The following is a 24037-nucleotide window of genomic DNA, read 5'->3' on the forward strand; positions in this document are numbered from 1 at the left end:
CACCTTGTGCATCTGGCTCACATGGAACCTGGGGGAATGAACCTGGGTCTTTTGGCTTCGCAGGCAAGTGTCTTAACCACTAAGCCATCTCTCAAGCCCCAAAATTTAAAAAATAACTTTATTTACTTATTACTGAATTACTGACTAATGAGTGTTCAGATGCTAGAGGGCCCCTTACTGCTGCAAATGAACTCCAGACACATGCACCACTCATGCTTCTGGCTTTATGTGGGTCCTGGGGACTTGAGCCCAGGGCAGCAGGCTTTAAAAGCAAACATTTCCAACCATCAAGCCATCTCCTCAGCCCCATAAGTCTGTAAGATTTTGTTTTTTTGAATAGGATTTATACCTTAGTAATTATGTTTTGCAAAGCAAGAATATGGGATGTCTTCCCATGTATCTATGTCTTTAATTTAGTTGAGTAGTGCATTGTAGCTGTATTTGTTTGAAACAGGGTCTCACTATATCACCAAGGCTGGCTTCAACCTCATGAGCCTCTTGCCTCAGCCCCCAGGACTGGAATTATAGGCGTGCATCCCCCAGCCTAGCTAACTCTTGGTTGTCTTCACTGTCTTTTGTCTCTTTGGTCAAATATTTTACTCTTTATGATGTCACTGAAGTAGAATTGATTTGGATTGTTCACTGTTACTATATAGAAACAGAACTAAGAGTTATTTTTTTAAGTTTATTTTATTTATTTATTAGAGACAGAGAAGGAGAGAGAGAGAGTGAGAATGGGCATGCCAGGGCCTCCAGCCACTGCAAAGGAACTCCAGACACATGTGCTCCCTTGTGCATCTGGCTTACATGGGACTTGGAGAATCGAACCTGGGTCCTTAGGCTTCACAGGCATGTGCCTTAACTGCTAAGCCATCTCTCCAGCCCAGAACTAAGAGTTATGTGTTATTTTATTACCATGTAATTAAAAATATTTAACTTATTTACTTGAGAGGGGAGAGAGAGAGAGATTGGCAGACAGAATGGCTGTGCCGGCGCCTCTAGCTACCTTGTGCGTCTGGCTTTTGTAGGTAATGGGGAATCAAACCTGGGTCCTTAGGCTTTACAGGCAAGCACCTTGACTGCTAAGCCATCTCTCCAGCCCCAACCCTGTAATTTTGCTGAATGCATTAGTTCTGACCTCTGTGTGTATGTGTGACATCCATCTTCAGGATTTTCTACATATGACATTATGTCCTCTTTGATCAGATAGCTTTATTTCTTCCTTTCCAATGTGGATGCATTTTTCTTTCTTTTTCTTGCCTAATTGCTTTGGCTAGGACTTCCAGTACTATATTGAATAGACACAGTAAAAGTCAGCATTGGGATGGGGAGATGGCTTAGCAGTTAAGGCATTTGCCTGCAAAGGCAAAGGACCCAGCTTCGAGTCCCCAGGACCCACAGAAGCCAGATGCACAAGGTGCTGCATACATCTGGAGTTCGTTTGCAGTGGCTGGAGGCTCTGGCATGCCTATCATTCTCTCTCTCTCTCTCTCTCTCTCTCTATTGGTCTGTCTCTCAAATGAATAAAATAAAATAAAATTTAAGTGGGCATCCTTGTTTCTGATCACAGAGAGAAAACTTTAGTCATTCTCCATTCATAGAGTATGATGTCAGCTATGGGGTTTTCATATATGCTGCTGATCAGCGTGAGGTAAGTTATCTCCATTCCTAGTTTAACGCAGCCCAGCTCCACCCCTTCTGTCATGCCAGAACCTTCAGCATGAGCACAGCACCTGAAGGAAGGCAGCTCTCATTTTCCTCCTTCAGAGAACCTGCCCTCCGTACTTGTCGATCCAGTCATTCATCCAGTGTCAATGCAGACCTTTGTTGAGGCTACTCTGTGCCCCAGCTTGTGTCTCCCCACCGACACGAGCTCCCATGCGTGCCCCCGCGGTCTTCACAGGAGGCCTGGCCCTGGATTCAAAAGCAGTGCTATAAAAGGGTTTTGTAGTCAGCTGCGCGTTGCTGAGATGAACCTCCAGTTCATGGGAGGAAGACTGGATTTATTTCAGGCTTACAGATCAGGGGAAGTGCCATCATGGCGGAAGAAGCTGGCCTCCTTTCACAGATCCACACAGAGAGAAGAAACCACCAGCAAGCACACAGCAGGAGCCCCGGCCGAGCTCAAGCACTCCGTGTACCTTAGTCTGGAACACCTTAGGGCTGAACCCCAGGACCTGCCCACAGAGATACCTCTTCCAAGTTACAGCTTTAATAAAACATTTGAGAACAGTCAGCCCCTAGGGTTGTTTGCCCTGATAAATTCACTGCTGGTCTTTTTTTTAAATTTATTTTAAACGATTTTATTTATCAGTTTACCACCATGGCTGACTTTTATGTGGGTTCTGGAGACTCAAACTCTGGTCCTCTCACTGGTGCAGTGAGCACTTAAGCACTTCCACCCACCGAGCCATCTCCCCAGCCATGTGTGCACACAGCTCTCAAGCCTTGTTGGGCCCCTGGGCAGGCGCCTCCTGGCCTTCCTAAAGTGGCTGTGATCTAGAGTGGGATTGTCGTCATTTGTTTTTTCTTTTTGGTTTTGGTTTTTCGAGGTAGGGTCTCACTCTAGCCCAGGCTGACCTGGAATTCACTATGTAGTCTCAGGGTGGCCTTGAATTCACAGCGATCCTCCTACCTCTGCCTCTCAAGTGCTGGGATTAAAAGTGTGCGCCATCACGCCTGGCCTTGACATCTTAATACCATATCTTCCACTCCACAAACATCGGCTCTCTTTATTTATTTATGTCCTTCCCCAAGCTCTCCTTTCTCTATTCACAGAGGTCCTGGGCCCACGTCAAGAAATGCAAAGCCAACATGCGTCCGAATCGGGGCTTGGTGACTCAGCTGTCAGAGTGGGAGAAAACCATCCTGGGAGACTATATTACAGACATCTCGGAGCCCATCTACTGATCGTCACTTGTGGTCTGGTGATGGTGAAAAAGTTTGCTTGGGGCTTTCTGTGGTACTTGAGTTGTTCTGGAAGAAGCAGGCCTTTGCTGCCTGAGGACTACTGTCTGCCTGTTGGATTGGTTCTTTCTCAACTCCTTTCCCTTTTTAGAGATACACACTCTCATTATCTAGCCTAGGCTGGGCTCAGGCTCACAATCCCCTTAATTCCTCCTCCCAAATGCTGAGATCACAGGTGTGCACCACCCAGCCTGGACTTTCTAGACCCTCGGTTCACTCATCATAGCAGCTACACTGTGCGCAGCCTCCTCAAGGACCTGCATGCCCAAAAGCATCCTGGGCGGTCCTGCCTCGTCTGCGGGAACTGCCTTTGGCTGCTGTCTGACACAGAGGAGATGTGGACCCTTTGGAAGTTTCTTTGGGGGAGGTGCTCCAGAGGATGCCTTGTGTGGGTCCATGGAGAGAGAGAGAGAGGTTGTCACGATGTCCACCCAAGGATAATGGTGATCGCCCAGCCCCGGAGATGCCAGGCCCATAGGCTAAGGCTAGACTCTAGAAATTCTCAGAATGAGGGTCCGGGCCTCATCTCCAGAGCGAGCAATCTGCCCACCCGCCTTGGTCAGTTGGAATTTGCCCCAACTCACTGTGAAGGAGGCGTTTCCAGCTACTTCCAGGTTTCCAGAAATCCCACAACACTGTTTAAATACATGTGTGCATGTGTGTGGGTGTACATGCATACATGGCTGGAGGCCAGAGGACAACCTTAAGAATGCCACCCACCTTCTTTATGACATAGTCTCTCATTGGCCTGGAGCTGACCAATTAGGCTGGCCAGGGAATACTAGGGATCCTCCTATGTCCACCTCCCCATTGCTCAGATGCTGAGATTCTAGGTGTGTGTCACTATGGCCAACATTTCGTTTTTAAATATTTATTTACTGGAGAGAGAGAAAGGCAGATAGAATATGCACACTGCAAAAGAACTCCAGACATGCGCCACCTTGTGCATCTGGCTTACGTGGGTCCTGGGGACTACAACCTGGGTCTTAAGGTTTCTCAGATCATCCCAGCGCCTTTCCAGCCCAATACCCAGCATTTTTTTTTAATTTTTTTTATTATTTATTTATTTGAGAGCGACAGACACAGAGAGAAAGACAGATAGAGGGAGAGAGAGAGAATGGGCACGCCAGGGCTTCCAGCCTCTGCAAACGAACTCCAGACACGTGCGCCCCCTTGTGCATCTGGCTAAAGTGGGACCTGGGGAACCGAGCCTCGAACCGGGGTCCTTAGGCTTCACAGGCAAGCGCTTAACCGCTAAGCCATCTCTCCAGCCCATACCCAGCATTTTAATGTGGGTTTTGAGGATTAGTTTCAGGTCTTCGTGCTTGCACTTTACCAACGGAGCCATCTCCCCAGTTCCTGTAAGTCCTATACATTTTTAAAAATTTTTGTTCATTTTTTATTTATTTGAGAGCATCAGACACAGAAAGGCAGAGAGAGAGAGAGAGGGAGAATGGGAGCGCCAGGGCCTCCAGCCACTGCAAAAGAACTCCAGACACGTGCACCCCCTTGTGCATCTGGCTAATGTGGGTCCTGGGGAACTGAGCCTCGCGGGGTCCTTAGGCTTCACAGGCAAGCGCTTAACTGCTAAGCCATCTCTTCAGCCCGTTCTATACATCTTTAGAAGTAGTTGTCCAAGTACACTTTCCTAGACCTGACAACACCCACAGAAATTGGTAGGGAGCACCCGCAGTGACACTGATGCGCAGTTTAGCCTGCCCATCATTCAACAAACATTCCCAGCTACCACATGGGTGAGGCTAGGAGGGGAGACCACCATCGTACCTCTTAGAACTTTCCACAGAGGCATGTGAGCATGGAGTGGGTGTGCCCATCTCTAGGCCAAGCTCCAGTAGGAGTGAGATTTTGCTGAAGGGGACGTTAAGTGGCTGTGGTCAGTCTCTGGTTGGATGGAGCCTAGATGGCCATAGAGAAAGGGAGGGAGTTTCCTGCTGCGCTCTGTAGAGACCTTAGGAAGTTTCAAGCAGAAACACATGGGCGCAGTCGTGGTGGCTGTGGGAAGGACCAGGACCACAGAGATGAGTATGGAGGCACAGGGTGGGTTGGCTGTGAAAAATCCCAGTGAGCCAAGAGTCTCGGAACTGTGTGCCCAAAGAGACGCAGCTTTCCAAAGGACAGAGCGTGGCGGTGACTTGTCACCTCCTATGCTAAAAGCTGGCACCAAGAACGGAGACCACGCCAGGGGGCCGCAGCCTGCCTTCTCCGATGCCCGCCCCAGCCCCTCTGCGGAGCGGAGCGCAGCGCAGCCCGGAGATGCCCTCCGCGCGGCCCCGCCCACTCCCCGCCCCTCGGCTCCGATTGGCTCCGATTGGCTGTCCCGGGGGGCGGGGCCAGCGCGCGGCCTGCGCCGGGCCTTTTCCCGTTGGCAGTAGCGGCCGCGCGAGCCCGGAAGCGGACGGGGGCGGCGGCGGGGGCCGAGGCGGAGGCGCCTCGGGCCGTCCGTGGTTGCGGCGCCGTAGTCCTCCAGTCCAGCCGCGGCTCGGTGCCGCCCTGTGGCGTGGGCAGCCATGCAGCCCCCGGGCCCGCTGGGGGACTGCCTTCGCGACTGGGAGGATCTGCAGCAGGACTTCCAGGGCATCCAGGTGAGCCCCGCGGCGGCCGCCTATTGGCCCCCGGCCACGTCTCTCTGGCTCGGGGTCAAGGGTCGGGCAGCCCCCGGGTCACACGGCGAGGAGCTTGGTGTCCCTCCCGGGGAGCTCAGGACGCCGGCTGCCGGAGTCCCCTTGAGTGTCCGACGGCAGCCCCGACTGCCAGCGCGGACCCCTGCGTGCCCCCGCGGGATCCCGCTGTGCCCTCCGGAGACCCTGCAAAAGCCTCGAAGAGAGGGCCCGGACTCCTTGGTTGTGCCTCTTCTTGCATCCTGGCCCTATCCCGGCCCCCTTTCCTGGAGAGCAGCCGCCCCCTAACCCCGACTCAGCCATTCTGGCCCAGCGTTTTTAGATCAGTCACCCTGCAAACGTGCTGCGGGTCACCACAGTCCTCACCCGCGGATAAGCCATCACCTCCCTGCTGGACACTGCGGGGAAACAAGACTTAGGTGAAGTCCAGCTTTGTATAGAGAGGGCGGGGTGTGTGTATGTGACGATAAGCCATCCCAAACTGAGGGACAGCCTCCACCTAGGGACGGGAAGGGGCTTGACGGGGTCCACGTGGCTCTTGAAGGGAGAGTGGGCGGGGCCGGGCCTGGCTAGGTTTGGAGTCTGAGGACAGGACACTGGGAAAGCTCCCCACAGGAACTGTCTGGATGGGGTTTGTATGTGGCATTTCTGACCTCATGCCAGGGAGAAGGAAGCTGCTGCCTTGTCGGGGAAGGACCAGGTGGTGGCTGTGGCAGGGCAGAGGTGAATCATGCTGGGGCCTGAGGGGGTCTGTATGGTGGCCCCTACTGAGATTGTAAAGCCAGACACAGAGCAGAGCCTGGCTAACTGGAGACTGGGTTAGACCGTTGCTGGACCAGGCTCAGCCCCTTCATGTCTTCATTTCAGCTGTGGTGCTGCCCAGCTGGCTGTCACTAGCACTCCTCCCTGGAGTCCTAAGTGTTCGCGGTCTCCTGGCCTGGCTACCACTGTGTTCCCCTCAGCCCTTGCCTTGATTTCTCCACATTGGCCCCTGCCCCATCTATAGATTCACCCCCTCTTCCCCTCCCCCGGGCAAAGGGCTTGGAGAAGCTTTGGGCCAAAGGTGCTTGAGGGAGGGGACTGTCCTTAGGGCAGGAAGCCTGGTGACCTTTAACCTGGTAAGAAGCATCAGGAATTCCTGATCAGAAAGGCATCACGGATGACCTCACCTTAGATCAGCCCGGTTCTTGTAGGCTGGGCAGGCAGGGGAGGGTGAGGAGGCATGGGGTAGCTCGCGCAAGGCTGGGGGCCGTGACCTGTGACTGCCCGCAGGCCTAGCAGGGTGGGACTCGGGGTGTGCAGGAAGATGTGCGGCTCCTCGCTTGCCACTGGGGCTGAGCAGTCTCCTGGAGGTCCCTGGCGGGCTCAGCAAGCTTTCACCATCCAGGGAGCTAGTGTTCTGCCCCGGGAGCCTGAGATCCACACCTTCTTCCTGTCCCAGGAGACGCACCGGCTCTACCGTCTGAAGCTAGAGGAACTGACTAAGCTGCAGAACGGCTGTGCCAGCTCAATCGCGCGCCAGAAGAAGCGAGTGCAGGAGCTAGGCCTGGCGCTGAAAAAGTGAGCCTCCCCACAGCTGCCCGGGGGGTCTCCCTGGGTGCTGACTGTTCCCCCCTGTGGTCCTTGTTTATCCCTCTGCCCTTCGGGATTCTGCCCTACCACTAGATGCAGACCCTCCCTCCCGGCAGAGGCTCAGGAAGCAGCGCAGGAGCTGGAAGACCAGATGAAGGAACGCCAAGGCCTCTTCTTTGACATGGAGGCCTATTTGCCCAAGAAGAACGGGTGAGTCTCCCCACCGGCAGCTCCCAGCAGCGGCCTCTCCTGGTAGAGCAGCCCGAAGCCCAGTGCTGCCCCTTGCCATTCATTCAGCCAGTCAAGATGCTCTGGGTCACTTCAGGTGGTTGGAGCAGTCTGATCTGTATCTGGCCACTTGGCTGGCTGTGACAGCTCGTTGTGATTGGGAGCTTTGATTAGAGGGCCCAGGTGACATAAGCAAACCTTGTGGTCTAGGAGATGCCTGTACTGACTTCAGAGACCAAAGAGTGAGTTAACAGGACATGGTGGGATGTGCCTGTGATCGTAGCACCTGGGAGGCTGAGGCAGGAGGTCATCTTGGGCTACATAGTGAATGCAAGGCTAACCTGGTTATGTAGTTTGAGGGAAGCCTGAGCTATACAGTGAGACCCTATTCAAAACAATAAATCAAAGCCGGGCGTGATGGGGCACGCCTTGAATCCCAGCACTCGGGAGGCAGAGGTAGGAGGATCGTTGTGAGTTCGAGGCCACCCTGAGACTGCATAGTGAATTCCAGTTCAGCCTGGACCAGAATGAGACCCTATCTCGAAAAACCAACCAACTAACCAAGCAAGCAAGCAAGCAAGCAAACAATGAGTCAGGAGCCGAGAAGACAGCTCAGTTGATAAAGTCCTTGCCTTCCAAGCACGAAGGCCTGAGTTTGGTTCCCGACATCCAAGAAGAGCTGTGAGCGAGGCGGCTGCACCTGCAGTGTCGGGCAGAGAGACGAGGGTCCCCGGGCCTTGCTGGCCGCCAAACTCCAGGCCTCTGAGAGACCCTGTTTCTTGAATCTTTTTTTTTTTTTTCAGGGGTTCCAGGGGTTTCGAGGTAGGGTCTCACTGTCTGGAACTCACTTTGTAGTCCCAGGCTGCCCTCAGACTTCATGGCTTTCCTGCCTCTGCCTTCCTAGTGCTGGGATTAAAGGTGTGTACCCCCATACCAGGTGAGGCCCTGTCTCATGACAAAAGTGGAAAGCGTTCCTGAGGATGACACCCAAGGTTGTCCCTCTGGCTTCCACATGCATGTGCACACACGTGGGCATTTGTGGAAAAAAAAAAGGGGGGGTGCTATACGCTATAACCCCAGTACTCGGGAGTTAGTAACAGAGGAATCAGAAGTTCAGCGTCATCCTCGGCTACATAGCAAGTTTGTGGCCAGTCTAGGTTATGTAAGACCCTGACTGAGAAAGGAAGGAAAAAAGGCAAGAACCGGCTGGTCAGATGACGGGCCGGGGCCGGCAGGTGAGGTTGGCTAGTGCAAGGAAGGAAGTACTTCCTGAAAGTCAGGGGACCTGGGTGGAAGCCAAACCTGGCTCTTTGGGTTCGTGGTACTGCACGGAAGGAGAGGAGCGGTGAACGTGGTCTGGGGAGAGGGCTCAGCGGGTAGAGCGCTGGCTGCGGAAGCGTGAGGACCTGAGTTCAGATCCCCAGTACTCTGTGGGAGTGGATTCGAGCGGCCGCTGCTGGGACCACCGTGGAGCAGTGAACTGGTAAATTCCTGTGCCATGCTGATGGATGCCTGAGCGGACAAGAGCTGCTGTGTTGGGGACAACTGTTTAAAAAGCGTCGGTGTCTTTGCTGTCATTGGAGTTTCTCTGGCTGAGAACACACGAGCTTTGTGGTGGGAGGGATGGAAACAGCCTGAGTACTGAAAGTATTGAAGGGAGGGCTGAGGTGTTTTTTCTTTTTTCTTTTTTTTTTTTTTTTCCCCTTTTTCTAATGTTTTCAAGGTAGGGTTTCACTCTAGTCCAGGCTGACCTGGAATTCACTGTGTAGTCTCTCAGGCTGGCCTTGAACTCACGGTGATCTTCCCACCTCTGCCTCCTGAGTGCTGGGATTAAAGGCGTGCACCTTTTTCCCTGAGGTTCTTTTGGTGTGCTTGTGTGCTTTGGGGCATGTGTGTCCCCTGGCGTGTGTGTGGAGGCCTGAGGACAACCTTGGGGTGTTGGTCCTCGTCCTCTACCTTGTTTGAGACAGTCTATTGTTGTTTTCTTGCCCCTGCAGAAGGCTAGCTGGTGAGTGTCTGGGGAGTCTCCTGAGCCCGCCTCCCATTGCTGTAGGTGCCCTGGGGTTACAGAAGTGTGCACTGCTTGCATCTGGCATTACATGGGATCCACACTCTAGTCAGGCATTCACAGCAAGTGCTTTAAGTGCTTTTAACCACTGAGCATCTCTGCAGCTCCAGGGCTGAGGAGGTTGGAATAGAGGTAGCAAGGAGTCATGGGACAGCCTCAGAACGTGATCTTCCACCCCGTCGCCAAGCCCTGCGCTCCATAGCTGAGGACTGACCCAGGATGCAGGGATAGCTTCCTGGGGAGTGGAAGAGCCAAGTTTCTCCCAAGAACCAAGGTGGGAAGGCTCCAGACCAGACCTGGCAGGCAGGGGACGTTGCTTCTCCCCGGGTTAGGATTAGGCAGTGAGAGAGGCTGGATGCTGTATACAGTGTCTGCCAAGGCCGTTGCAAGTGGTTGGAGAGGGAGCAGCATGCTTGGAGCCGTTCTCTTTTCTTCTGTCACTCAGAGCCTGTCTTAGTTACCTGTCATGATGAATAAATACCTGCCAGGGAGCAGGTTCAGGAAGGAGTGAGTTTACCCTGGCTTTTTTCAAGAGGAACATTCCCTTTCAGCAGGGAGGACATGGCGGCAGGAGCAGGAGGCCCGCCTGTCCCATTGCAGCCAGAGGCAGGAAGCAGCGGGTGAGCCGCGAGCAGGGTAGGGTACAAAACTGCCAGGCTTGCCTCCGTGACCCGCCTGACCCAGCGAGGCTCCACCTCCTCAAGATTTCAGTCTTCCCAAACAGTGTCAGCTGCACACCAGGAGATGAGTGTTCGAGCAGAGTGAGCCTGTGCGTAATTCACGTGCAAACTACAGTGGGTTCTCTTCTGTTCTTAGGTTGTACTTGAGCCTGGTTCTGGGGAATGTCAACGTGACACTCTTGAGCAAGCAGGCTAAGTATGTGATCGTTGCCATGGGTCGGGTCTCACCCAGCCTTCCACTCCCCTCTCCCGACTTAGCTTGACCCAGGGTTCAGGGGTTATGGCCCTATGCTGCCTTGTGACCTCCAGGGATAGTGTTGAGAGAGGCCTCCCCCCCCCCCACCAACCGCCAATGCCAATGCTCCCCAGGTTTGCCTACAAAGACGAGTATGAGAAGTTCAAGCTCTGCCTCACCATCATCCTCATCCTCATCTCCTTCACCTGCCGCTTCCTGCTCAACTCCAGGTGGGTGTGCCGAGGCCAGGGTCAGGGGCCAGTCTGAGCCCTCCTCCTAGGCACAAACCTTTCTGTGTCACCTCCCCAGGGTGACAGATGCAGCCTTCAACTTCCTACTGGTCTGGTATTACTGCACGCTGACCATCCGCGAAAGCATCCTCATCAACAACGGCTCCCGGTGCGCCCGTGTGGAGGGTGGGGCGGGCGGGCGGGCTGCGGTGGTGCAGGAGGCAGGAACCAGGCCGGGCCGTGGCTTCTCCCCATATCAACCCGCTCCCTGTCCCTGCGCGCTGGTGCTGTGGGGACAGGAGTGACAGTGGTGTTCCCGCACAGGATCAAAGGCTGGTGGGTTTTCCATCATTACGTGTCCACGTTCCTGTCGGGGGTGATGCTGACGTGGTAAGTGATGGAGCTCAGCTAGCAGGGGACAGGGTGGGAGACTATCAGTTACTTCCTTGTTTCAGTGGGCAGACACCTGACTGGCAGCAACTCAAGGAAGGGTGTATTCTGGCTCAGTTTCCAGGGCTGGGGGCCCAGTACGTGGCAGCAGGAGCGGAAGGTGAGCTGGCCACGATGCAGGCAGTGAGGAGGCGGAAAACGACCAGGAAGTGGGGCCAGACTCTTAAAGCCTTGAGTCCTGCTCCTCATGACCCACTTCCTCCTAAGGTTCTGCCGCCTTCCCTGAGTGCCACCCACCCAGGACCAGGCGTTCAAAAGCACGAGCCTGTGGGGCCAGTTCACATCCAAACCACAGAGACACTAGGTCTTCAAGGTGCCTCAACCCTCCCTCTGCTTTCCTTCTAGGCCTGATGGTCTCATGTACCAGAAGTTCAGGAACCAATTTCTGTCCTTCTCCATGTACCAGAGTGAGTGTCAGGTTGGGGGAAGGGCAGGGAGAGAGCTCATGGCCCTGTGTGGCTCTGATGGACACCCATCCTGTTGGTCCCCCAGGTTTTGTACAATTCCTGCAGTATTATTACCAGAGCGGCTGTCTGTACCGCCTGCGTGCCCTGGGGGAGAGACACACCATGGACCTCACCGTCGGTGAGTCAGCCCTACAGCCGGGCTGGGCTGCTAGGAAGGGGTGTGGGGGGGAGAGCAAGGGGAGGGTTTCCGAAGGAGTGTCCTATCTCACCTGTCCTGGTCATTGTCCTGGCCTCTGACCCCTGCAGAGGGTTTCCAGTCTTGGATGTGGCGGGGCCTCACCTTCCTGCTTCCTTTCCTCTTCTTTGGACATGTAAGTTGTGCCTGGGTGTCCCCTGCCCCCCTACTCTGCCTCTGGCCTCTAGCAGACACCAGGCTCACCCAGAAAACCTTCCTTTCAGTTCTGGCAGCTGTTTAATGCGCTGACGTTGTTTAGTCTGGCCCGGGACCCTCAGTGCAAGGAGTGGCAGGTGAGCAGGGGCCTGGAGGAGGCTGAGCGGCTGGCTGGGCCCGTCCTGACCCTGGCTGCCCTGCTCTTCGCAGGTGCTCATGTGTGGCTTCCCTTTCCTCCTCCTCTTCCTGGGCAATTTCTTCACCACGCTGCGGGTCGTGCACCAGAAGTTTCATAGCCAGCGGCATGGAAGCAAGAAAGAATGAGCTAGACTCACCAGCCGGCCCCAAAGGGGCTCCCACCTGTGTGTGCTGCATGGAGTGGGAGGCTGGGGCACCCCTGTGTGTGTATAGAGGGGTCCCTTCTGTGCCTTGTGGGCTCTGTGGGCCCTGAGGAAGGTTTGGGCCTAGACCCCAGTCCGGAGCAGCTGGGCTCTGGGCCTCAATAAAGGAGGAGAGGCACAGGTACCCAACGCATGTGTTCTCGCGACTTTGGAGTCCCCAGCGTGGAACATCTTGGGGCTTCTGGGATCTGAGTGAAGTAGATCCCATGGGGAGGTCCCGGACTGCTTAAGAAATACCAGGCGAACGCTGGAAACAACAACTACAAAACAACCCCAACTTTATTCCAAGGGCCAGAGGTTATTTAAAGTTATTTACACTCATTGAAAATCATGGCGGGGCCAGGCCCCAGCTCAGCGGAAGAGGAGCGCTGAGGGCCTGAGGTGTCGCCGAGGGTGGGCCTGGTTCCTCCGCTGTGTGCCCCAGGGCTGGGCTGCCTTTACAGTGGACCGGGCTCAGCCCAGGGACCCAAAGGGCACAACTTGGGCCTGGAGGAGTCTGTCCCTAGACCTCCCTGTGACAAGGCAAACAGTCCCCACCAGGAGGCGGAGGCTGGCAGGAGGGAGCAAGGGAAGAGATTACGGGAGCGAGGGGTGGAAGGGCGGTGGCTCCTAGCTCCACACGTCCAGTGAGTAGCGGCCCTTGGTCATTAGCTTCTTGACGTAGTCCACAGCCTGCGCGTGCTCCATGGGTCCAAACTCGGCCACAATGTCATAGAAGGTATTCTGCACGTCCTTGGCCATGTTCCGAGCATCCCTGGGAGAGCAGGAGGAGATGGGGTGAGGCTCGTCGAAAGCCGTGGGGCAGGGTGGGGTGGACAGAGTATCCCTACTAACCCGCAGACGTAGATGTGGGCGCCCCCCTCGTGGATCAGCTTCCAGACGTGCTCCTTGTCTCTCCTCAGCAAGTGCTGCACGTAGACCTGGGAGGAGGAGGGAGGTTGGTGACAGGTCCAGGCCCGCACTGCAGCCCAGCCCGGCCCTGTCAGCGTGGTCCCCTCCTCACCTTTTGGGCCTGTTCCCGGGAAAAGGCCACCCGCAGCTGTGTGAGGGCGCCGTCCTTGTGGAACCGGGCCAGCTCCTCACGGTACAGGTAGTCCTCGTCCGAGCGCCGGCAGCCATAGTACAGCACGGTCTCCCCTACCTCTTTGCCTGGACAAAGGGGAGCCAGGGTGAATGGGAGTCCCCGGCCTGTCCCCTCCCAGATGACAGGGACCCCTAAGGCCTCGTCAGCTCACCCTGCTCACGCAGCCAGGCTCTCTCCTGGATGAAGCCCATGAAGGGGGCAATCCCAGTGCCAGGGCCCACCATGATGACGGGCGTGGTGGACTTGAAGGGCAGGCGGAACTGAGACTTGCGCACGAACATGGGTACCAGGGCACGGCGGCCGTTCTCGCCAGCTGGCTCCTTGTTTCTCAGCCAGGTGGTGGCCACCCCCTTGTTCACACGGCCAGACTTGGCTTCATATTCAACAGCCACCGCACAGATGTGCACAGAGTTGGGATGAACCTAGAGGAAGGGGTGAGAATGGCACTGGCACTCTTTCCTGGCTCTGTCCGTGTGCAGGGGTGTGCACGGTCAGAGGTCAACCTCATGGTTCCTTCGGGCGGGGTCTCTTCTTCACCACTGCATATGCCAGGCTAGTTGACCTGGGAGCTGCTGGAGTTGTGTGTGTGTGTTTTTCAGGTAGGGTCTCCAGGCTGACCTGGAACTCACTCTGTAGTCTCAGGGTGGCCCTGACCTCACAGCGGTCCTCCTACCTCTGCCTCCCGAGTGCTGTACCACCACGGCCGGCAAGCTTCTGGAGAGCTGTCTCCAGCTCCTGCCATGCCACAGGAAGATGGGGACCACAGCCTCCTGCTAGTCTGTGGGTGCCGGGATCTGAACTCAGGTTGTCGGGCTTGCACAGCAGTCACTTTGAGCCACTGTGCCATCTCCCCAGCCTTCAGGGTTTTGAGTTAGAGACTCTTGCTGACCCTGGATCTCACGATTCAGCTCGACTAGGCTAGCCAGTGAGCCCCAGGGATGCTCCTGACTCTCTCCCCAGTGCTCTGGGTTATAGGCACAAGCTGTCATGCCCCATTTGTTTTTTTTCGAGGTAGGGTCTCACTCTGGCCCAGGCTGACCTGGAATTCACTATGGAGTCTCAGGGTGGCCTCGAACTCACGGCGACCCTCCTACCTCTGCCCCCCGAGTGCTGGGATTAAAGACGTGCACCACCACACTTGGCCCATGCCCAACTTCTCACATGGGTGCTGGAGATCCCAACTCAAGTCCTCACACGTGTGCACCGAGCACTGTACAGACCGCCGCCTCTCCAGACCCCACTCGCCCAATCCCCTTAGAAACCCGTTCTCAGTGGCTTTCCTGGCCAATGCTAGAGAAGTGGCGGTGCCCCTCACCTTGGAGGATGAGGCAATGGAATAGTAGCGGGCCTGCAGCCTTGGCAGCAGCTCACACAGGTGGTCAATGGGCGGCCTCAAAGACGGGTAATCCTGCAGGATGGCCAGGATGTGCCTCCGGGCCTCGACCACCCAGCTCAGGTACAGCTCCTGGAGAAACATGGCAGAAAAGTGGGCAGCCCACGGGGTGCAGAAGCTGGTCAGGTGGGGTAGGGCGAAGGGGGTGCTTGGATGCACAGGCCCACCTTGCCCTCTCCGGAGGACGATGCCATCTTGCGCAGGTGCTCCTGCTCTGAGGGCTCCGAGGCGTACTGCGCCAGCTCATAGAGCACGTTGGTGCGAGGCGGGTTGGTGATGTCCAGGTAGTAGGTGAGGGCCGTGCGGTAGGTGGTGGGGCAGGGGAATGGGTGCTTCTTGTTGGACTCCTCTGTAGGGGGAAAGGTGCACTGGGGTGAGGGGTCATCCCCAGGGGTTGGGCCAGGTGCCAAAAGGCCCTGTTACCCCAGGCTGGGTGGCAGGAATCAGGTGCCCTGCCCATCCCTTTCTGGTGACTCCATGGCCCTGCGGCAGAGGCCTTGAGCTTCCTGCCAGGCCTGAACGTCTGGCCAGACGTGGAGAGGCCAGCAGAGGAAATCTCCCCACGGGAGGCAGTGCTGTGCCTCCGAGAGAGCAGGGCAGTTTGAGGCGCTACGAGGCTGGACAGAAGCCAACTCCTTTCGTTTTGTTTTCCTTTCCTTCCTGGTATGTGACTGTGTGAACGCCACTGCGCACGCGCAAAGGTCAAAAAGGCCAACTTTCGCGTGTTGGCCCCGGCTTTCCACCTTGTGTGAGGCAGTCTCTCGTTCACTGTTCATGGGCCCGTGAGCCAGGCTAACTGGTCTGTGGACTTCTGGGAAGTCCTTTCTCCCTTCCTACCATGGGCATGCTGGGATTTCAGAAGTTGGCCACAGCTTCTGACTTCTATATAGGCTCTGGGAATCGGAGCTCAGGTACACCATGCAGCAAGCCTTTTATCCACCAAGCTGTTTCTCCAGCCACTGGAACCTACTTCCTTTTCTGTTGCTCCCCACAGTCCCACTGAGGGACGAGAAGGCCAGGGCCAGGATTGTGTCTGGTACTGGGGTTCACCCCTGGGAAGCGTCACTGTGCCTAGGGCCTCTTGGTACATGAGTGGCCTTGACGGGGCCCAGTGGGCACCACGGGCTGCTGACCCATGCCTGCGCTTGTCGGCGAGGAACAGGCAGTAGCAGCCCGGGTCCACACGGTAATTTCAGAGCCAGCCCCGAGACTAAGCTTTGTCTCAAAGCTCTTCCCCGACTAGGGAGCGAGGGGTAGCTCTGCCTCCGGGCCTCGGGCATCCCTCCCCTATGACAGACAGTGAGGGGTGCCAAAAGGAGAAGGTCCGACTGCACGGCTACCCAGCCTCCCCTGGAATGTGAACAGCCTGTGAGGCGCTGTCTGGGCGGCACAAGCACTGGGCATCCGAGATGCAGGCCAGGGCAGAAGCCCAGCCCTTATGCCTGTCTAAGGCTCTGGATTCCAGAACTCACCATCCAGATTGTTCAGGGACATGACGACATCCAAGTCAGCCCCCAGAATCTCCCCGATCTGGCTAACAAGGGCCGAGTCGTTGGCTGGGTACACAGCCACGTGGTCCCCAGATTCGTACCTAGAGGAAGGTGTGAGGCTCAGGAGATGGGGAACAGAGAGCTCAGTGCCCACCCTGGGGTCCTGGGAAGGTAGGGGTTGGCACATACCTGATCTTGGAGTCTGAGATATCCAACTCTAAGTGCATGAGATGCCGTTCGGTGCCCTGGTTCAGCTTCCGGTTGGTGGTGACAGCAGCCAGGAAGGGATTCTTGGCATCGAAGGGGCTAGGCAGGGAGAAGGGACTCACTGACTGGCCTGGTCCCCAGGGGACTCGGCTTACACTGAACACAGGGTACCAGAACTGGCTGGGGCCTTTCGGTCTTCCCTGGATCAGGAAGAAACCAAGCCAATGATGGCAAGGGCTTTTCTAGCACCATCAATGCCACAGCGTGGGCAGGCTGAGGAGACCCTGGAAAGCTGAAGCTTGCCCCAAAACACTGCACTCTGTGTCCACGGGAGGCTGACTGAAGAGATGGGGGCTGCTGCTGAGGGGATGGAACCCCAGAGCAGAAGCTGTGTGGTCCTAACATGGCTGGGAGTGGCTGAGATATGGGAGTTTGTCCTCACAGGACTGACGAGGGCAGGGCTGCTGCCTGGCCTCAGTGGCACTAAGATGTATGGAGAGGCTCGAGCAGGAAGCTGGGTAGTCCACGGGTACTTGGAGCCCAAGCAAGGAACAGGGTAAAGGACAAAAATCCACAATTGAGGCGGATGCTAAGGAAGTGAACCTTTTTGCCAAAGCTCAACTTAAGATGCAGCACTGACCTTGCTGTGTGTCCTTGTCCAAGAACCACAGGGCATCAGGGTGATCAGCGAGATGTCACGGGTACAGCGGCTCTCCCCAGGCCTGCCTGGTACCGGCAGCCCTGTGGTGGGCCTGAGGGAAGGCCCTGGGGAACCGCATACAACACCCTTGGTCCTGCTTGCTCCTACTTACGGCTTTTGGTTTTCGTAGCTCTTCAGACGGCCCATCTCGCCCACGTACACCTTGGCTGGGTCAATGTCTGGGTGCACCACGAGCTCATACTGGCGGATGCTGGAAAGGAGACAACAAGGCTAAGGTCAAGGGTTAGTCCATTGGAGAGGAGAGGAGAGGCTTGGACTGTAGAGGGAACATGACGGGTGAGAGGTCCAGATAGGATATAGGCGGCAAGGGACCACGTAGTAGACACCTGGATGGGGGTGGCCAGGAGAGGGGATGAACTCAGCCCCACAGGAGTCCCAGGCAGGCAGCAGCGCTGAGGGGCTGGGCTGGGCAGCCAGTGTCCAGCTGATGCCTTGGAAGCCAGCCTCCACTTACACTCAGGGAATCCCTAAGCCCCTTTACCCAGGAATGAACACGCTCCAACTGTATGCCGGAGCTGCTGCCACCCCCTCCTCAGGGTGTCCACAGTGGCACCCAGGCCACGCCTCATGCCCCATGGCCTTTCACTCACCTCGACTCCTCCCCGGTCGCTTCCACCCCAAAGAACTCGCATACTGCCGGCCAGAACTGCTCCCGCCACGTGATGAAATCCTCTTCCAAGCTGGAGAGAGGAGAGGAGACGTGAGCTGTGCTCACAGCAGAGTCATGGCCCCTGCCCCTGCCCACGGAGAGAGCGACCCCTACGGGGGAAAGCTCAGCACTTACTTCCCGTCGTCATCGCCCAGGCCCAGCTCAAAGATGCGCTGGGCGCCAAGCTGCTCCAGCCGCTGGTCCACGTACTTGCCCATGGCATTGAAATGCTCGTACGTCTTATTCCCGAGGCCAAACACCTGTGTGGACAGTGGAGAAGCTCGAGTTCTGGCCTTCGGCCTGACCGGAGAAGCCCAGTTCCGTGGGGGACAGTCCCCTATGGTGGCAAGCCATGATGAGGCAACCTCTGACACTGTGGGCACTGGGTTCTGTACAAAATCTAAGGTTTTGTACAGAACCCAGCCTCAAAGTCTCACCCCTGAGGTGCTGACCAGGCTGAGACTCAAATCTCAGCGACCTGCCATACTTTGATGTCTCTAGTGACCAATGGCTCCTGGGGCCAAGGGAAGAGAAGCTCTGGGGCTGGGGCTCAAGTCAAAAAGCTGGCCAGGCACTTGGGAGGCAAAGGTAGGAGGATTGCCGTGAGTTCAAGGCCATCCTGAGACTCCATAATGAATTCCAGGTCAGCCTGGGCTAGAGTGAGACCCTACCACGAAAAACCAATAAAAAGAAAGCTGTTCAGGCCCTTTGCTAGAAGATACTTGCCCTGTAAGAACAGGTGAGCTTGCTGTACAAGCATTAGTACCAAAAATCAACCTCCAGAATTCACAGTTAAGAAAGCAACAGGAAGCCAGGCGTGGTGGCGCACGCCTTTAATCCCAGCACTCGGGAGGCAGAGGTAGGAGGATCGCCGTGAGTTCAAGGCCACCCTGAGATGACAGAGTTAATTCCAGGTCAGCCTGGACCAGAGTGAGACCCTACCTCGAAAAACCAAAAAAAAAAAAAAAAAAAAGAAAGAAAGAAAGAAAGAAAGCAAGCAACCAACCAACAGGGGGCAGGAGAGATGGCTTAGCGGTTTAAGGCACTTGCCTGCAAAGCCAAATGACCCAGGTTTGATTCACCAAGACCCACATAAGCCAGATGCCCAGGTGGTACACGCATCTGGAGTTCATTTGTAGCAGCTGAAGGCCCTGGCATGCCCATTCTTTCTCTCTTTATCTGCCTGTCTCTCTCAAATAAATGAATAAAAATAAAATATTAAAAAAAAAAACAATAGGGGCCTACATGGTTGCGCACCCCTTTAGGGAAGCAGAGATAAAGGATCACTATGAGTTTAAGGCCACCCTGAGACTACATAGTGAATTCCAGATCAGCCTGGGCTAGAGTGAGACCCTACCTCAACAAACAAACAAAAAATAGGGGCTGGAGACATGGCTCAGGGGCTATAGGTGCTTGTTTGCCAAGCCTGATGGCCCAGGTACAATTCCCCAGTATCCACGTAAAGCCAGATAAACAAAGTAGGATGTGTCTGGAGTTCATGTGCAGTGGAAGAAGGCCCAGGCATGCCCACACTCATTCTCTTTCTGCCTGCCTCCTTCTTTCTAACTGTTTCTCAAATAAGTAAATAAAAATATTTAAAATAAATAAATAAAAAAGTTTAAAAACAACAAAAACGGATACAGAATGATGCTGGGGCTAGGGGCTGGAGAGATGGCTTAGCAGTTAAGGCACTTGCCTACAAAGCCTAAGGACCCAGGTTCGATTCCTTAGTACCCACAGCCAGATGCACAAGGTGGCACATGTGTCTGGAGTTCGTTTGTAATGACTGCAGGCCCTGGCGCTCCCACTCTTTCTCACTCTCTTTCTCTCTCTCTCAAATAGATAGGTTAAAGAATAATTTTGTTTTTTAAACAAAAAATGCTGAGGCTGAAGAGATGGCTCAGCAGTGTTGCTTGCAAAGTCTGCTGGCCTAGGTTTGACGCTCCAGCCACCCACATAAACCAGATGCAAAAAGCAGTACATGCAACTGGTGTTCGTTTGAATGCCCATTCTCACTCATAAGTAAACAGTAGTTTTTGATGCTGGGTGTGGTGGTGCATGCCTTTAATCCCAGCACTCAGGAGGCAGAGGCAGGAGGATCACTGTGAATTCGAGGCTACCCTGAGACTTCACAGTGAATTCCAGGTCAGCCTGGGCCAGAGTGAGACCCTACCTCGAAAAACCAATAATAATAATAATAGTTGTTTAAAAACAGTGGCCCAGTTATATACACTTATTATTCCAGTGCTGGAGAGGTAGAGACAGACAGATTCCTGGGTCTCGCTGACCAGACAGTCTAGCTTAACTGGTGAGCTCCAAGCCACAGTGTTTCTAAGAATGAAACCTGAGGCTGTCCCCAGGCCTCCACACACTTACACACAGGCACACGCACATACATACAGGACAGGAGGAGGAGTGGACAAAAGGTTCCTGGGGCATTGGGGAGGTGCCACAGGCCACCACATGCCCACAGGAACCTGTGGAAGACTCACCGCAAACCTGACCCCAGTGAGGTCCACATCTGTCTCCTGGAGCCAGTCATAGAAGTCCTGGGCGTTGTCGGTGGGGTCACCTTCACCGTAGGTGGCCATGCAGAAGGCCACCAGGGAGTTTTCAATCTCGGGCAGGCTGCTCAGATCGGCCTGGGGGGAGGTGGGAGGGGCAGCAGCCACTGTGACCCAGCCTGCTCTGCCCATGCCCGCGGGTGAATACAGCAGGTGGGGAAGCCAGCCTGGCCCGGGGCAGCTCTCAGCTGAGATGCTGAGCTGGTGGGATTAGAGGGATGGAAGTCTGTCTGCAAGGTGCCAAGCTGTTAGGGGAGGCACAGCCGGGTGAGCAGGACAGTGAGGTGCCTATCAGGCTGGTGGACACTGGGTGCCTTGCTTAGAAAGGGGGCAGGAGGCTTAGAGTAAGGGCAAGGGATGGCGGGCCTCCAGAACACAGTCCCCTGTCTATCGGACACTGGCTTCCCTGGGAGATCTTGATCTTGGACCTGGCAACAGGCTGAGCTGGGAGGTCATCCATTTCTAGCAAACTCCAGGCCTAGAGACGGAAGACCCCCGGCACAGGGGAGTGGAGCAGGGGGCCGGGAAGAGGGTGTGTCCTGTGGGAATGCTCCTCCAATCAGCCCGCCACCGAGGCCGCTGACTGCTGGCGTGCACTGCAGAGGCCACTCCTGGGGTCTTCCTCCAGGGCCCCCCGCTCCCTGCCAGCCTCTTCTATCTTAGGGGTCGGCTGCCCCTCTCTGGGCACTGCCTCATCTGGAGCTGGTGGCCGGGCTGTCACTAACTTTCTCAGTCCAGAAGCAGGCAAGGGGATGGGTGACATTTTCCTGCATTGTTCAGAGCCACTCCTGAGAGGAGAGAGAAGCAGGAAGATGCGCCCTGCGAGCCCAGGAGAAATGGGGGATAAGCCTCAGGGACGTGCCTGGGGGGGGGGGTCACAGTGCCCTACGGTGGCTGACGGGGTTCAACACATGGAACACTGCGGAACAAAATGCAGCCTCCTCCCCCAGTTTTTAGGTTCTTCTGGATTCCCCACTCTTCCTCAGCTTGGATCCAGAAGTTACTAACAGCCTTAGCGCAAGCTGAAGGGCTCATAGGGATGAACCCATGGGACACCCTCTATAGACAGATGGGGTGGTTTGAATGTAAAATGTCCTGCACAGAATACTTTTGGGTGGTTACGGAACCATCAGGAGGCAGAGTCTGAGGGAGAGAGGAAGTGTGTCACCGCCTAGCCTTGCTAGCTGGTTCTCTACCTCCCCTCTGCTAAGGTGAAGAGGTGACACATGCTTCCTGCTCATGCAATGATTGCCCCACCACGAACAACTCCACCCTCTGGTACTTGAAGCTGAAATAAACCCATTCCCTTTCACAGCTGCTTCTGGCTGGCTCTGAGGAAGTAACTAACGGATGGAACAGGGAAGGAAGCTTCCTGGGCAGGGGCAGTTCAGGCCAGCACCTGGGTCACCTCCCTCCTCCTGCTGCTTCTGCCTGTGGGCCTTGGGGTCGGGGTCCGTGGGACAGCATGCTCACCAGGTCATACTCCTCAGGGTCCGCGGCCATGCCCCGCATCCCGTAGCGGTGGGCATCCTTGGACAGACGGTTGGCAAACTCCTCAGCAGTCCCCGTCTGGGAGCCATAGAAGACAATGATGTTCCTCCCCTGGGAAAGGAAGACACGCAGGGTCAGTGAAGGGCCCAGGAGGCAAGGAACCCTCCCCCCACCCATTCCAGCTGCAGGTGACAGAGTCTGGGGAGACAGGCAGGAAGGGCATCTTTTCTCTTCTCCTGGCCTCAAGCCCTATCTGAATCACTTGGGCTGGCATCTTGCTGTCAAAGCCACTGTGGTGGAGGAGGGCAGACCTCACTCAAAGGCCTTAGCTAGAGCCATTAAGGTGACCTCACATCACTCAGCATCAGGCTTTTGTCACAGGAAACAGAATAGTCCAAGCTTAAGTAAAAAAGGAAGGTAACTGAATAGTAAGTATGATATAATCCAATCTTTTTGTTTTTGTTTTTTGTTTTGCTTGGAGACAGGTCTCACTCTAGTCCAGGCTTACCTGGAATTCATTATGCAGTCTCAGGCTGGCTTTGAACTCACAGCAATCCTCCTACCTTGGTCTCCTGAGTGCTGGGATTAAAGGTAAGCACTACCATGCCCAGCCCAATGTTGTTTTATATGTGTTAATAAATATATGTTTATATGTATTGATAAATATAATTGACAGACAGAATGTGTGAAAGACCCTTTGGTATCTGTGGGTTCTGAGACCCCTATGAACCTATAGCATACCAAAATCTATAGGCACTAAAGCCCCTTATATCAAATGGGTAGTATTTATCCAGCAAGGTGGCCCACGCCTTTAACACCAGCATTTGGGAAGCAGAGGTAGGAGGATGGTTGTGAGTTTGAGGCCACCCTGAGACTACATAGTGAGTTCCAGGTCAGCCTGGACTACAGCGAGACCCTACCTTGAAAGAAAAATTACACTTGCATGTTTAGGTGCACACACATGTGCATGTGTGGGCATGCCAGGGTCTCTTGCCACTGTGCAATTTGTGTGTGGTTTTACACAGGTACTGGCAAATCAAACCAAGACTGGCAGGCTTTGCAAGTCAGCACCTTTAAACAATAAACCTTGTTCATATCTCCTGCATAAACATATATGTGTGTGTGTGTGTGTGTGTGTGTGTGTGTGTGTGTGTGTGTGTATTTTCCCCTGAGTCAGGATCTAAGTAGCTCAGGCTAGCCTTGAATTTGAGATTCTCCAGCCTCAGCTTCCTAAGTGCTGGGATTACTTGGTGGGTGTCACTCCACCTTGCTTGTAACATGTCATTAAATTACAAAAATGAAGTCATGAAAGTGCTAGAAGGTAACATGGAAGTATAACCTAGAGCAGCAAGACCTTCCACCGCCTAACACGAAAGCCACATAAGAAACAGATCTTTGAGATGGAAAAATGGACAAACAAAAATATTATAAGCAGCGGGGCGTGGTAGCACACATCTTTGATCCCAGTACTTGGGGAGGCAGAGGTAGGAGGATCGCCATGACTTCAAGGCCACCCTGAGACTAAACAGTGAATTCCAGGTCAGCTTGAGCTAGAGTCAGACCCTACCTTGAAAAACAGAAAACAAAAAAAAATTTATTATAAGCCGAGTCACGAGACAAACCACACAAGCCACCAAGTGTTTTCACTTGTCTCATAGACAACAGGCTAATATTGTAGTAATTTTAAAGGGTTTCTTGAGAAAAAAAAAAAAAATCAATCTCATTAGGAAAAAAAAAAAAAAAAAAAGAACGGGCCTGGGTCCTTAGGCTTTGCAGGCAAGGGCCTTAACTGCTGAGACATCCCTCCAGCCCTCCGTCTTATTGTTTTGAGACAGAGTATCTCACTGGACCCAAAGCTCACTGGTGTAGCTAGACGAGGTAGTCGGCAAGACACACACAGATCCTGTCTCCTCAGCACTGGCATTACAGATGCACACCGCCATGACTGGCTTTGACATGAAAGATGAGGTCAGATCCTCAGGCTTGCATGGAAAGCGCTTTACTCACTGAGCCATCTCATCAGCCCCTACCTTTTTATTTTAGTTTTTTTTTTGAGGCTCACTATATAGCCCATGTTGGCTTTGAACTTGCAATCTTCTTGTCTCAGCCCCCTGAATGCTGGGATTACACACACGTACCACCACGTCTAATGAGCTATCTTTCCTTTTAC

At 54.6% G+C, this 24037-nt stretch overlaps 3 protein-coding genes across 6 annotated transcripts in view; 2 read left to right on the forward strand and 1 right to left on the reverse strand.

Annotated features, from left to right (window-relative positions):
- Styxl1 (serine/threonine/tyrosine interacting like 1) overlaps positions 1-3011 on the forward strand; it is a 58143-nt gene extending 55132 nt beyond the window's left edge. Inside the window, exon 9 of the mRNA XM_045144212.1 lies at positions 2779-3011. Within this exon, the coding sequence (XP_045000147.1) occupies positions 2779-2910 (132 nt within the window). The 3' untranslated portion in view covers positions 2911-3011. The remainder of the gene's footprint in view (positions 1-2778) is intronic.
- Positions 3012-5419: 2408 nt separating this feature from the next.
- On the forward strand, positions 5420-12392 carry Tmem120a (transmembrane protein 120A). Of its 2 annotated transcripts, none has more exons than XM_004666271.3 (12): positions 5420-5570; positions 7048-7166; positions 7272-7388; positions 10291-10350; positions 10524-10619; positions 10699-10788; positions 10944-11009; positions 11415-11476; positions 11562-11654; positions 11783-11847; positions 11936-12004; positions 12078-12392. In XM_004666271.3, exons 1-12 carry the CDS (start codon positions 5496-5498, stop codon positions 12189-12191), a joined length of 1026 nt encoding a protein of 341 aa, XP_004666328.1. In that variant the 5' UTR covers positions 5420-5495; the 3' UTR covers positions 12192-12392. The 2 variants fall into 2 exon arrangements, with proteins under 2 accessions (XP_004666328.1, XP_045000550.1); XM_045144615.1 differs by having other exon boundaries at positions 12153-12392.
- A 137-nt stretch (positions 12393-12529) lies between these two features.
- The window catches only part of LOC101604400 (NADPH--cytochrome P450 reductase), a 67041-nt gene continuing 55533 nt past the window's right edge, over positions 12530-24037 (reverse strand). For all 3 annotated transcript variants that reach the window (XM_045143835.1, XM_004666270.2, XM_045143836.1), the window contains 13 exons: positions 21850-21978; positions 20305-20454; positions 17948-18072; positions 17754-17843; positions 17255-17353; positions 16425-16541; positions 16218-16336; positions 14913-15094; positions 14668-14817; positions 13504-13774; positions 13272-13417; positions 13103-13188; positions 12530-13022 (listed from right to left, as the gene is read on the reverse strand). In XM_045143835.1, coding sequence (XP_044999770.1) covers positions 12878-13022; positions 13103-13188; positions 13272-13417; positions 13504-13774; positions 14668-14817; positions 14913-15094; positions 16218-16336; positions 16425-16541; positions 17255-17353; positions 17754-17843; positions 17948-18072; positions 20305-20454; positions 21850-21978 — 1809 coding nt within the window. In that variant the 3' untranslated portion in view covers positions 12530-12877. The remainder of the gene's footprint in view (positions 13023-13102; positions 13189-13271; positions 13418-13503; positions 13775-14667; positions 14818-14912; positions 15095-16217; positions 16337-16424; positions 16542-17254; positions 17354-17753; positions 17844-17947; positions 18073-20304; positions 20455-21849; positions 21979-24037) is intronic.

The sequence above is a fragment of the Jaculus jaculus genome, chromosome 2 (assembly GCF_020740685.1).
Source record: "Jaculus jaculus isolate mJacJac1 chromosome 2, mJacJac1.mat.Y.cur, whole genome shotgun sequence".
In the NCBI taxonomy this organism is placed as follows: Eukaryota; Metazoa; Chordata; class Mammalia; order Rodentia; family Dipodidae; genus Jaculus; species Jaculus jaculus.